A 14,583-nucleotide genomic window follows, 5' to 3' on the forward strand; every position below is an offset into this window, starting at 1 on the left:
TGCTGGATTATATTCAGTAAATCGTCCCAAAAGAGCTTTACAAATAATTTTTCCTGCATACAAAGAAAAAAGGGAAACAGAAATGAGCCACATGTATGAAAAAAAAACCCTTTAAAATATTGCCATCTAGTGTCTGTGAGAATGAAGTGAATTTTACATGAGCAAAATGTCAAGATGAATGGTTCAATGGGTTGGTACATGGAAACACTCTTTTGACACTGTACAAGAAGGGCTTTTTATAACAACTAGAGCAAACCAGAGCTGTTGAAACACTGACACACTATATTTCATGTTTTTATATAAATTAAAATAGTTTTCTTGATTTTTCAATCAAACCACTAAGTACATGATACATTTATATTTGAAGGAATAATGTTAATAAATCAAAAAAATTGTCATTACCCCATCATGCAGAGCATACTAACAGAAAGAATGAGTATAAAAGCAGCATAATTTGAAAACTGTTTGTCTTATTGCAAGCATTACAATGATATTAGCTAAATTTCTAGGACGTTATTCAATAAAAAAATAAGGAAATTGCAAGTCAAGATATTGCCCTAGCAACTGATCAGATTCAACATATCATTCCTCTAGCACGGATTAGAAAATGAAAGCAGACATCTAATTACTTGTTATAGACACAGCCAACTTCATTGCTTCCATTTTATAGGATACTCTTGTTTTATAAGCAATCTTTTTTTAAGAAGAACTGAAAGAAATCATTTCTAAAAAGCAGAGTTCAAGTTTCTGGGTAGAAGAAATAGAAGCTATAGTTCATACAGACAGTGTTATAATTCATTGTAATATAATTGCATATCAGAGCTGCTAATGCAACTCATATTTCCTGAATTTGTCCTTTGTGCAGTAATGCATTCTACAGCATCCATATTTATGTAGTCTCAGGCTGTATAGACAGATTGTTCTGCAATTCTTCAATCCCATAGCATTCTTGCTGTATGTAGCGCTGCTCAAATGCATGCATGCATTCGAATAGAAAATGCAGCATTTGACAAGAAAGGCTGTAACTGACCGGAATTGCTTGTAGTTCAAACACACCTCAATTTGATGTGTTGCGTCCAAAGAGACGCTATGCAGATCAACACAATCTCCAAATGGTTATCTAAACTAATCCTTTGAAGTCAATAGGAATTTGCTGACCTGCATTTGAAATACCTTTGAAACCCATGTTAAACACTAATAAATAATGCCAATTTACATAAGCACTACATTTTACTTTTTAGTACTCTAGTGGTTTAATGTTTAATGTTTTCATATAATGTAATAATCTGAACACAAAGTTTTCCACAGATATGGCTCTCTTACCTTTTTGTGCTCACATTATATATAGAGAAGAAAACAAGTAATAGAAAATCAATAATTTGCCTCCAGCTGACACATACAAATACACCCAAAATAAAATAACAAATATGTATTTAGTACTTTATTGTCAATTCTAGAAATATTAGATGCAAGCAGATTATGTGATTTCACTCCACCCCAGACTAAATTTGAATCTAATATATGGACAATGGGATGATTTCACTAAATGATTTTGCATTATGACAGTCATGTGACCCATTTTTTTTCAAATACTGCATGAGATAATAAAAGAGTCAATTCATCAAAGTAAAGTATCAAATGTGAGTTAAATACCACAAAAAAAAAAGTTTGTTCATTAAAGTCAATTCACTAAAAAACACACACATTAGTTATTTATCACTTGCCAGTAGGTAGGCAGTCGGTATTTTAGCAATGGTATATACAGTGATCATCAATACAATGAACAAATGTATTCAGTGCGCACAGAATGATAAATAGGATAATAACGGATAAGTACACATTAATGGATAACTGAAGAAATGGAACTGACTGTACAATGGGTGTTGTGACAGTTGTCAAAAAGTCAATATGTCCATAGGATGAGCAGAATGAGGAAGTGGACCAAGGAAACAAGGCACATGGGATGGGACCAGCAGATCCTCGCCAAGGATATGGGGGATCCCTCGAAGACAAGCAGAAGAGAAAGGAGGGCGCCAGGTCAGTGTAAGTTAAAACATGAGGGGTGCCGATTGAAGGAGTCTTAGATGTAAGTCTTCTGCAAATAAAGTTTTCATGTTTTAACTTCTGCCTCGTACACACTATAAGAAAATCGTACGAAAATTTTCTTATCGAACCGATCGTCCGATAATCGGATCGTCAGTACACAGCTTTCGAGAGTCGATCACCACAATTCGTACAACAATATCCGAAGGGACAAGCGCAAAAATTTTTCTCGTACAACACCAGATTGCACAATTTTCGTTTAATCAGTACAGTAGTCATCTGAACATACAATACAAATACAACGCAATACATGACTTCACTTTCAAATTTCTTTTCTTTCAAAGAAGAATTTTCGTATATTTAGTAACCTTTTCCCTTTTGATGTGAGACTAGCAGGCGAAAAAAACCAGCCGAACGTTCGTCCGATATTCTCATCGTGTGTACGGGGCATTCCACTGACCTGGCGCCCTCCTTTCTCTTCTGCTGGTATTTTAGCAATGTACAAAATAACAATGAGGGGAACTCTGCAATGGTCAGTAAATTAAAAGTATACAATGTATCAATGCGGAAATGTTCTGCCCTGAGCTCAAGAATGAAAATAAATTTTACATTTCACCAGAGGGATATGGTTCTGTGAATGAAAACACACTAGAATGTTTTCACAGTTTCATAATATATCTATGTGCATTTATTTCTTCCTCAGATATAGTGTTATTGTGTAAAAAAAAAAGAAAGCCAAAAATAATGCTAGATTTAAGTGATAAATATTGCAAAACATACATTTTTATTGTAATTGGTGAATATCAGTTTTTTTAATGAATTGACTACTTTTGAGATAAATAATGCATGAGGTATTTTTAACTCAAACATTAATGCGGTATCTATCTCCTAGTGAACTGACCCCAATATCATTATGTGATCTCTGTTAACACAAAAAAACAACCCTTAAAGGATCCTGCATGCACTATATCTGGTCTCCCAAAGTATACACAACATGGAAATGAAATTATTTTAGTAAACAAACTGCTAAATACCTTTTCTCATCAGCAGTTAGAGCAGTCTTGTGACTTCAGCAGAGCGCTGGTTAAAGCTTGTAGGAGGAGTTTTCATTCTCCTCTCACTGCCATATGAGATTGCATAACCTCTAGCCCTCTGTCTGGACAGTGCTGATTGGCCCTGTGCTGATCCCACACACCCTCCCAAAGAAAAAAAAAAACTCTCTAGCCATACACACTAAACTGTGCGTGTGCAGAGTGACTCCTAGAGCTCTGTACTATCAGCAGATGGATTGGGGACAGTAGAAGAAGCGGAGGATCGGAGAAGTCAGGATCAAACAACCTTTTTACATAATGCAGAGGATTAACCCCTTAGGTTCCATAGTGAGTATAAGAAGCATGCTTTACTGCATATACTGTAAGCCTGATTTTACTGTTGTGGGTTTAGTAATACTTTAAACAAAGAACCTCCCTCTAAAACATGCCACAATCTACTGAAAAACAAGGACTTTTAAATTGCTACTATGTTACACAAAATATCTTTCTGTGCGTTTCTGGGTAAAAGGACTTGTGTGAACATGTCTTGGTAAATGAAGAGTTAAAGCTGAACATTGGCTTAAGCTAATATTGTCTAAATATAAGAGGAGTGTGTATTTATATTTGGATCTTGGTATGCCTTGTGTATTTCTTCCAGATCTGTGCATTAATCCAGTATGAAACTTTTCTTAAGTGTGAGAGCTTCCTGTAATAAAGACCAGTCACTCCTGCGCTCTCTCCTAGTGCAGGGTTACTGGTGTTTTCTCCACCCCCTCTTGTAGTTTTCTGCAGGCAGCCTGTAGTGGGTGGCAACTGCTGGATCTCTATCTCAGCTCTGCTCTTGGCACAAGTTATGTACAGCACAGTGAAGCTACTGCTATTTTACAATTTAAAATCTGGGGTTGCAAAGATATTTGATGCAAGTGGATTTATATTCTTTGTAGTTGTGGAATATATTTCAATGAACGTTTTTGTGCCCAGCATTCGGCTTTAGTGTTGAGTTAATTACCTTGCTATCTTTCCATGCAATGGGAGCATCATTACATGCCAGGCATAATACACATCTGAATATTGGACTGAAGTTAAAAATGCTAAGCTGAATAACGGCCCATTCATTACCATAAGATTTATTCTTATTATGTCATCCTGATTCAATGCAGACCTGTGAAGCTCACAATAAAAAAGAAGTGTAAATGGCCTTATATTACGTGAATACTAGGGGTTTTGTGTTATTTTTTGTCTCGTTTGCATTTTCACTAAAATGCAAAAGAGCAAACCCACCCTCCTACAGATAATATACAGAGGGGAACATTAATTCAGAGGAAGCACAAATGTACAGTATCTGTATTCAACAATTTTATAACTTCCCAGAGATTCTAGAATTTCTACAGTTCATTTTGTTTCATTCTCAGGGGAGAGGAAACAAAATTAACTGCACACCTTATAAAATAGGAGTTACTAGACCATCACACACTTTAATTACTCTCATGAATGAAATATAATGCAGAGAAGATCACATTTCCACTCTGTGCTGAAACAAAATGTGCACTGTGCAGATCTTACAGATAGTTCTTTCAGATGCACATATTGTTCTAGCTTTAATAACTAAACATTTGCCTTACACTACCACAGTCACGATTATAGTGCATAATTTAATCACAAAGAATGCATGACTCACATTCCCACATAGACTAGTCACCTAGAACTGTATGGATTATGTACAAGCCATTAACACACCATTTGTAGGATCAAAATCGTTCACAAAAAAAGGCGAGAGATATTGCTTTAATTTAAAAGCTGGACTGAGATCACAATCCCAGGCAGACACACAAGTGAGAGTTGGGAGACTTTCAACACTTGTAGTGCAATCTGATGTGTGTGCTGTGTGTACCCTAGATGTGCCTCAGACAGATTTCAGTGATACTTCCTCCTCTTCATTTACATTTATCTGAAATTAACGGTAAAATCAACCAAAGGCAAAATTTAAATTTTTAAAAACGTAACTGACATTGTAATAATCTACAGGTTTCCTTGCAGGATTTTAGTTGGATTGAATGGGCCATTCTAATGCATTCAGGTGCTTCTTTTTAAAACACTCCATTTCTGGCTGTGTGTTTAGGGCAATGTTGTGCTGGAAAGTGAAACTGGCCCAGACTCCTGCTTCTTGCAGGCTGAAACAAGTTTATGTTGCATTGTCCTGTATTTGACTCGATCCATCTTGACCTTAATCTAAACCTAAGCACTTAGTCTACAATCACCTAAGCTCCCACCTCACTGACAACAACCTCCTCGATCCACTACAGTCTGGCTTCCGTCCCCTACACTCCACCAAAACCGCCCTACTCAAAATCACTAATGACCTGCTAACCGCCAAAACTAATGGCCACTACTCAGTCCTCCTACTCCTCGACCTTTCCGCGGACTTCGACACAGTTGACCACCCCCTACTCCTTAATAACCTACACTCCCTCGACATCAGAGACTTCGCTCTCTCCTGGCTCTCCTCCTATCTATCCCAACGCTCCTTCAGCATTACCTATAATGCTACCACCTCCCCCTCTCTGTTGGGGTCCCCCAAGGCTCTGTCCTCGGGCCCCTTCTCTTCTCCATCTACACCTCCTCCCTGGGCAAACTGATACACTCCCACAGCTTCAACTATCACCTCTATGCCAATGACACGAAAATTTACCTCTCGGCCCCTCACCTCACCCCTTCAGTCTCTGCCCATATCGCCCACCTACTAAACGACATATCAGACTGGATGTCGCTCCATTTCCTCAAATTGAACCTTTCCAAAACCGAGCTCCTAATTTTCCCCCCAGCCTGTGCCCCCCCATCCTCTCCATCACGACCAACAACGCCACCATCAGTCCCACCCCGCAAGCCAAAGACCTAGGTGTCACTCTAGACTCAAACCTGTCCTTCCAACCCCATGTCCAATCGTTGGCAAACTCATGCAGGCTCCACCTCCGCAACATCTCCAAAGTATGTACGTTCCTAACCCCAGACACTACTAAACAACTCGTTCACTCCCTTATCTCATGCCTGGACTACTGCAACTCCCTTCTCACCAGCCTACCCCAACACAGGCTATCCCCATTTCAGTCTATCCTGAACTCTGCGGCCAGACTCATCCACCTTACCAACTGCTCCGCTTCTGCCACCCCCCTCTGTCATTCCCTCCACTGGCTTCCGATTGCCCAACACATTGGATTCAAAATACTAACACTGACATACAAAGCCATTCATAACGCTGCCCCGAACTACCTCACCGACCTGATACCCAAATACCGCCCAACCCGTACTCTTTGCTCCTCACAAGACCTCCTACTTTCTAGCTCCCTGGTCTCCTCCTCCCACGCCCGACTGCAGGACTTCTCCAGCACTTCCCCCATCCTCTGGAACTCACTATCCCAATCCATCAGACTGTCACCTACCCTCCTCACCTTTAGGCGCACCCTGAAAACCCATCTCTTCAGGGAAGCCTACCCCACCCTCACTTAACAGCTGATCTCCTCCACTCCTTTTACCACTCCATCCCCCACAGCCACTTCCTCCTGTACCACTATCCCCTCCCTCCTCGATTGTAAGCTCAAAAGAGCAGGGCCCTTGAACCCCTTGTGTACTGTTTTGTTACTGTATTGTCTCGTGTTCTGTCCCCCACTATAATGTACAGCGCTCAGCAAACCTTTTGGCGCTATATAAATACTGTATAATAATAATAATAATAATAAATCCGGATTGATCCCAATCCTTGTTGTTGAAAAGTATCTCCATCATGTGATGCTACAACCACTATAACGTAACGTGGGGATGGCTGTTCCTAGATGATCAAGTGTTGGCTTTCCATTATATATAATGTTTTGACTGCAGAGCACAAAGTTAAAGTTTGGTTTTACCAGACCATGCTTGTCATTTTTTTTCATGTTCTGGTTATTCTTAAAAGAATTTGGTATGGGTTTAATCAACAATGTTATTGTCACTCTTCCAAAAAAAACAGACGTTGGGAAGCAAACAGGCTGCAAAATTAATGTTTTTCCTGTTTTTATGTAGGTTTCCACAGCTCTTTCAGAATTATCATTGTCCTCTTGCTTTTTTCTTTGACAATTGCTATCCTTACCTGGTAGATAACCTTCTCTATAAAAAGATTGCATTTAGTCTCTAGGGCGTATTTAAAGTGCTTCTAAAGGCAAGACTTTCTTTTTTTTTTTTTACCTTATTGCATTCTCTGATTAAGGTACAAAAAATGTCTCAGTAGTAGTGTTGCCCCCTCATTGCTGCATATTTACCTGAGCTCTATCTCAGTCCCGTACTGTGCCTGTCTACAGCCGCAATGGTCTGTGTTCCTCTCCTCACAAGCCATTGGCTCCTGCTGCTGTCAGTCAAATCCTGTGAGGAAGGAGTGGAGGGCCTTGCAGAAAAAGAGCTTTTGTAGGCTTACCATATAGGGTACAATCGCATTTAGATTTAGCAAAACTATGTAATATGCGGACCTAAGTAACTATCAAACCAATTTATATCCAGTCAGGCAGGCTCTTGTACTACATAGTTGTTGATTGATTTAAAGGAGACTGTACTGTCGGATTTTAACGTGTGTGGTAAACTTTAGGGTTGTTACAGAAAAGGGAATTAACACTTCTACGTATGTACAGTTACTACTCTCCAAATTCAAAGACATGAGACTAAACACAAATGTATTTTACAGGACTTTTTACAGAAATAATTGAGTACTGTCCATGATACTTTTTTTATTTGCATGAACATCCAATTTTTAGGACAAGCTTTCAGGGTACGTCATCTTCTTCAAGGTCCAGGCAGTACTACTTCACAAAATATTAGCAGAATGTTAAAAGAAACAATCTCTGAGGGGAAAAAAAAGAAACCACACACAAACAAATGTACACAGCAATGGTTACAAAACTAGGATTAGACTTGAGATAAGACAGAGGAAAAGCAAAGACTGGGGGGGGGGGGGGCAATTAGCTTACAATCTAAGAGGGAGGGGCTAGTGGTACAAAAGGTAATAACTGTGGGGGATGGACTGGTAGGAAGAATAGAAGATCACATTATTAGCTGACGGCAGGATAGGCTTCCCTCAAGAGATCTCCTAAAAGTGAGCAGAGTAGGTGATAGTCTGATAAATTGGGGTAGAGAGTTCCAGATATTGGGGGAAGCTCTGGAGAAGTCCTGGAGATGAGCATGGGAGGAGGAGACAAGGGAGCTAGAGAGCAAGAGGTTGTGCAAGGAGAGAGTATGGTTTGGGTACAGTTTGGGTGATATTTGGAGACAAGATTGGTGATGTAATTTGGGGCAGAGTTCTAAATAGCTTTATATGTTATTGTTAATGTTTTCAATTTTATCCGTTGGGCAATGGGAAGCCAGTGGAGGGATTGGCAGAGAGGGGTGGCAAATATGGAATGGTTAGCAAGGTGGATGAGTCTGGCAGCAACATTCATGATAGTCTGAATAGGGGATAGCCTGCGATGAGGTAGGTCAATGAGGAGGGAGTTACAATAGTCAAAAAAATGCTGCAAACTGTGCAACCAAATTAATCCATCAAAAAGTTTCACACACTAAAAATGGACCTTCAATATCACCGGATCATACAGCTGCACCTCCGGTAATGTTTTTTTACCTTATCCAGTGCAAAAAATGTAACAAAGGATCTTACGTTGGCGAAAAAAGGACAGAGGTTGAGAACAAGGATGAATTTGCACAGACATACTATCAAGGAACATAAAGAAGATGAGTTCGGCACCATTTCTCACAACCGGACCACACTATGGAAGACCTCAATATCTTAGTTCTTAAAGGGAATTTCAAAACTATTCAGGAAAGACAGACTTGAACTAAGAATGATATTTCTATTTGTTACAAAAGATAACGGCCTTAATTTAGGCATGGGTTTTCTCACTCATTATTCAACAATTTTATGACCCCCTGTGACTGTCATCCCCCCCATCCCAGTCTCTTATCTCTAGTCTAATCCTAGTTTTATAACCATTGCTATGTACATTTGTTTGTATGTGGTGTTTTTTTCCTTCAGAGATTGTTTATTTTAACATTCTGCTAAAACTTTGTGAAGTAGTACTGCTTGGACCCCCTTGAAGAAAGGGACATACCCCAAAAGCTTGTCCTAAAAATTGTATGTTAGTACCACGGGAAATACTCAATTGTTTCTGTCAGAAGTGCACTAATATGGCTACAATCACCTCAAACAGGACATTTTACAAATGCATATGCTAGACATATACATGTATTTATAGGCATTTGCAAACATTTATTCCTACAGTAATCTTGGGATAAATATAAATTTCTGTTAGGCTAAAGCACTTACCAAGAATGAATCCGTTATAATCTGTTCCATTTCTTTCACTGATTTGCTTTGGAGGGCAATTAATGTTTGAAATAGATCCAGCACGGCTTTTTCAAGGCTCGGTAAATGACGAAGCCACAGGCTAAGTACTGCTGATTCACTTAGCACAATCTTCTTCCTTTGTTTGCAAGGAAAACACAAACCAATTTAAAACTAATCTTTTCTTATGATAGACAACATAGCAAATGAAGACCGACATTTCTAGTCTGTTACTGTACACACACCCTGTGACATCAAAAGCACATTTCCAGAAATCCTTGGAAAACTGTTAGAATTACACATACTTCAAAAGAATAATTAAATTTAAAAAAATGTAAAATAACCAGGTACGGCCATGCTTCTGCTTTCAAAAACATACTTTTTAAGCACTGTGACAGGACAAGGCTGTCACTGTGAGATTATAGGGAAATGTGACGCATGATTTGCATTTAGGGTAAATGCAACATTCCAGACTAGTGTTTCTGGGCAGAGAAAGCTGAGTATTTGGATTCTGTAGTTCAGGATCGGAACATTCAATCCCATGTCCGGGTTTTGCTAGAGTACACAGGTGTGCAGGGTCGTTATATACTCAGGTCTAAGGATAGCTCAGAGCTCCCAGTTTGGAGACAGCTCCCAGTGGGGGAGACGGAAGGCCTCATTGATGGGTCAGAGGGCCCCAGAAGCCAAAAGACAAAGGGTCCCAAATCCAGGAGTCAGGTTAGCTCCTATCGGAGTTTCAGTAGAACCTTAATCCATAAGCCAGAGGTAAGTCGTGCAGCAGGGTTCTGTGATTAAAGGCTAGAGAGCCATGTATCCATGAGAACTAGACAACACAGTCAGAGAAACTGGTAAGAGGTGCAGAGTGGTACGGCAATTGAAGATGAGTGAGCTTATGAGCCAGGTGGCTCAGCATTTTACAGAATTTGTATTCTGCAAAAGCTGAAGAAGAGCCCCTGCATGGGAAACTATGTTGCTTTCTGCTGTTTTGATAATAGTGGACTACCAGACCCTTAAAATAGTTCCAGCCTATCGTGAACTCACTGTATAGACGCATCTACCATGAGAGCTAACAACCGCAAGTCACAGCACCTACAATACTGTGAAAAAGTATTTGCACCCTTCCTGATTATTTATTTTGTTTGCACATTTGCCACACTTGAATGATTCAGATCATCAAACAAATTTTAATATTACACAAAGATACCCCGAGCAAATATAAAATTCAGTTTTAAAATATTAATTTAATTTATTAAGGGGAAAAAAGCTGTCCAAATCTGCCTGGCCCTTTGTGAAAAAGTAATTGCAACCGATTAGCTGAATTAATTTTCACTTGCCACACCCAGGCCTGATTACTACCAGACCTGTTGAATCAAGAAATCACTTAACCGCTTCCATACTGGGCACTTTTACCACCTTCCGGCCCAGGCCAATTTTCAGGTTTCAGTGCTCTCACACTTTGAATGACAATTGCACGGTCATACAACATTGTACCCAAACTGAAATTTTATCATTTTCTTCATACAACTAGAGCTTTCTTTTGGTGGTATTTAATCACATGATTGGTCACAGCAGGTCACATGGTACTGGTAATGGGGCCGGTACACAGATCTATCATCGGCCATGTCCAAGGTACACGGGCAGTGACAGATTGCGCCGCTGCATGGTCTGCTGGCATGCAAACTGCTCATGCCTGAAAGGACGCCATATGGCATCCACCCGGAGGGACAAGGGTCTTTGCCGGTCGCCATTCGGCCATAGGCCGGGCGGTGTCAGGGAATGGGAAGATCGCCTCGGTGATCGAATCTGCACATGCGTAGAATCCTGACAAGACATACAGGCAGACAGGCACTAGGACCCAGGCGCGCCTGTCACCAATGACAGCGCCGGGCAGGCACTAGGACCCAGGAGCACCTGTCAGGAGTTGGGCGGCCTATTTAAACCCAGCTCTTGCAATGCTCAAGTGCCGTTTGGTCTTACCTGTTTCCTGAAGTTCCTGTGAGTAGATTGTTTGTTGCCGACCCTGCCTGACCCTGATTTGCTGTCTGTCTCCTGTTCTGATCCCTGGCTTGTCTGACCATTCTCCTGCTTAACCCTGCACGTTCTGATCTCCTGTTAACGAACCCGGCTTGTGACCTGTTTATTCCTCTGTCTGCTGATTTTGTACCACGCTGCCACCACTGTTACCGACCCGGCCTGCCTGACGCTGCTCGTGACCTCCTCACATCAGACTCTCACCTGCTATACACCTCCAACGGTGCTCCTACCACAGCTGGGTGAACTCAGGGGCCGCGACCTGGTCTCGGCCTGCTCCAAGTTCATCCCCACCATCAGGGGCTCTGGTGAACAAGCAGGTAGGGACTTAGATTCCGCGCCTTGGGGGAATCCGGTCTGTGGAGTGCTAGAGGCTACCGCTGTAGGATCCCTGACAGAACCATACGGCCATGACAGAGTCTGGAGGAGGACCTTCACCCTGGGAAGAGATGTGCCAACATCTGGCAGCACTCACACGAGCGGTGAAGACCCTGGAAGAGGGATACAAGCACCTGGAGGGACAGGTTCAGAGCCTGGCCGCACCAACACCCACAACATTGGGCTCAGTGGGAACACCTCCCGACACGGGTTCAGCAGGGCCTTCCACTGGAGCAGCATTTACAATTCCTCCGCCAGAACCAAGAGTACCGACCCCTGAGCGGTTCAGTGGGGATCGAGGGAAGTTCAGGGCCTTCCAGAACTCCTGCCAGCTGTACTTTGACCTGCAACCCCGGACCTTCTCTTCAGAATCGGTGAAGGTGGGATTTGTTATATCCCTGTTGCAGGGCAAACCTCAGGGATGGGCCCATCGCCTGATGGAGGCCCACCACCCACATTTGAACACTGTGGCCACCTTCTTTAAGGCAATGGCACAGCTGTACGATGACCCGCATCGAGCTGCCTCGGCTGAGGCAGCCCTCTATTCTCTACAACAGGGACGCCAGGCTGCAGAGGATTATGCTGCGGAGTTTAGGCGCTGGAGTGGAGATACACAATGGAATGACGCAGCCTTGCGCCACCAATTCCGGTTGGGACTGTCGGAACCACTGAAGGACGAGTTGGCAAGAATAGGGGTTCCAGACTCCTTGGAAGGTCTAATAGATTGTGCGATCCAAATCGATCGCAGACTGCGGGAAAGGAGACAGGAGAGGTCCAGCTAGGGGCAAAGAACCTCATGGATGCTGCCAAGAGTACCAGTCATGCCAAGGGTCAGTGTCGGCAATCGGGGCCCAGAGCCGTCAGAGGGAGCCGAACCTATGCAACTCGGCTTGATGCGGCCTTCCCTTTCTACTGAGGAACGACAGAGGTGTCGGGCAAACAACCTGTGTCTGTACTGCGGAGCAGCGGGTCATATGGTGCGCTCCTGTCCGGAGAAATACTGTAAATCCTCTATTTTCTCTAATATATCTACTGTGTGCACAGGCAACCCCACTCACTTGGCTGTACCTGTGTCTTTTCAGCTCCCAGGAGGAAGCATACAGGTGACGGCTATTATTGACTCCGGGGCATGTAGCTGCTTTGTTGATCTCAGTTTTCTTACCCAGCATCAGATACCGTTACTCACCAAAGAACATGGGTTGAATATTTTCTTGGCAGATGGGTCTCAAATAAAATCGGGGACGGTAGATCGGGAGACCCCTCCCATACACACCACAGTGGCGGGACATCACCAGGAGTTCCTCCGTTTGGACGCCATCGCGTCCCCCCTATTTCCAGTTATTCTGGGGCTCCCCTGGCTACGAGCTCACGACCCCCAGATTGACTGGAAGACCAGGTCAGTCCAGTTTCCCTCACAATACTGTCAGGAACATTGTTTATCTAAGTTATCATTAAATACACAGGCCCTACTGGCTGTAAGCCCTGATGCCGAGTTAGCCCAAATTGTGCCTGCGGCCTACCACCAATTCTTGGATGTATTTAGTCCACAGGGGGCAGAAGTTCTTCCCCCACATCGAGCATATGATTGCCCCATTGATCTGCTCCCAGGTTCAGAAATCCCTTTTGGCCGCATTTTTCCACTATCTGAACGAGAACTAGGGGCACTAAAAGAATACATTGATGAGAGCCTCCGTAAGGGATTTATCCGCCCTTCCACATCACCGGCCGGGGCAGGGATTTTCTTTGTCGAGAAAAAGGACGGATCCCTGAGACCTTGTGTTGACTACAGGGACCTCAACAAGATTACGGTCAAAAAACGCTACCCCCTTCCTTTGGTTCCAGAGTTGTTTCAGAGGTTAAAATCAGCATCCATTTTTTCTAAACTGGATCTCAGGGGTGCCTATAACTTGGTAAGGATACGTGAGGGGGATGAGTGGAAAACGGCGTTTCGCACTCGGTTCGGGCATTTATGCCTTTCGGGTTATGTAATGCACCAGCCACCTTCCAGCACTTTGTCAACGACATTTTCAGGGACTTCCTTGACATTTTTGTAATCGTCTACTTGGACGATATCTTGATATTCTCCTCGTCTTTGGAAGCACATCGGGGACATGTTAGGAGTGTGCTAGAACGTCTCCGTCAGCATGGACTCTACGCTAAAGCTGAGAAATGCTGTTTTGAGCAGAAAAGCATCTCATTTCTTGGTCTAATTATCTCCACCACGGGGATCGCTATGGACCCTCAAAAGATCTCGGCCATCCTGGAATGGCCTGCCCCCACGGATAAGAAGGGCGTCCAAAGGTTTATTGGGTTTGCCAATTTTTATAGAAAATTTATAAAGAACTTTTCAGGCCTGGTAGCACCCATTACTCAGCTCACCAAAGTGGGAGTACGTTTCCAATGGACCCCAGCAGCACAGGCAGCTTTTGAGGCATTGAAAAAGCTATTCACAACGGCTCCCATTCTGAACCATCCTGATGCATCATTGCCCTACATACTAGAGGTAGATGCATCGGAAGTGGCTGTAGGAGCAGTGTTATCACAGAGGGTAGGGGCCAAGGAGCTGATGCACCCAGTGGCTTTCTTTTCTAGGAAGCTCTCCCCTTTGGAAAGGAATTATGATATTGGGGATCGGGAATTGCTGGCCATTAAGACCGCTCTGGAGGAATGGCGATATCTGCTAGAGGGGGCCCCACATCCCATTCTGGTCTATACCGACCACAAAAACCTCGAGTACTTGAAAAC

At 42.7% G+C, this 14,583-nt stretch overlaps 1 protein-coding gene across 4 annotated transcripts in view; it reads right to left on the minus strand.

Moving 5' to 3' along the window:
* FANCC (FA complementation group C) overlaps positions 1 to 14,583 on the minus strand; it is a 307,766-nt gene that overhangs the window by 71,279 nt on the left and 221,904 nt on the right. For all 4 annotated transcript variants that reach the window (XM_089662131.1, XM_089662130.1, XM_089662132.1 and 1 more), the window contains exon 9: positions 9,412 to 9,568. In XM_089662131.1, coding sequence (XP_089518257.1) covers positions 9,412 to 9,568 — 157 coding nt within the window. The remainder of the gene's footprint in view (positions 1 to 9,411; positions 9,569 to 14,583) is intronic.

Source organism: Staurois parvus, unplaced genomic scaffold (assembly GCF_062004578.1).
Source record: "Staurois parvus isolate SC_StPar_1 unplaced genomic scaffold, SC_StPar_1.0 ptg001432l, whole genome shotgun sequence".
Lineage (NCBI taxonomy): Eukaryota > Metazoa > Chordata > Amphibia > Anura > Ranidae > Staurois > Staurois parvus.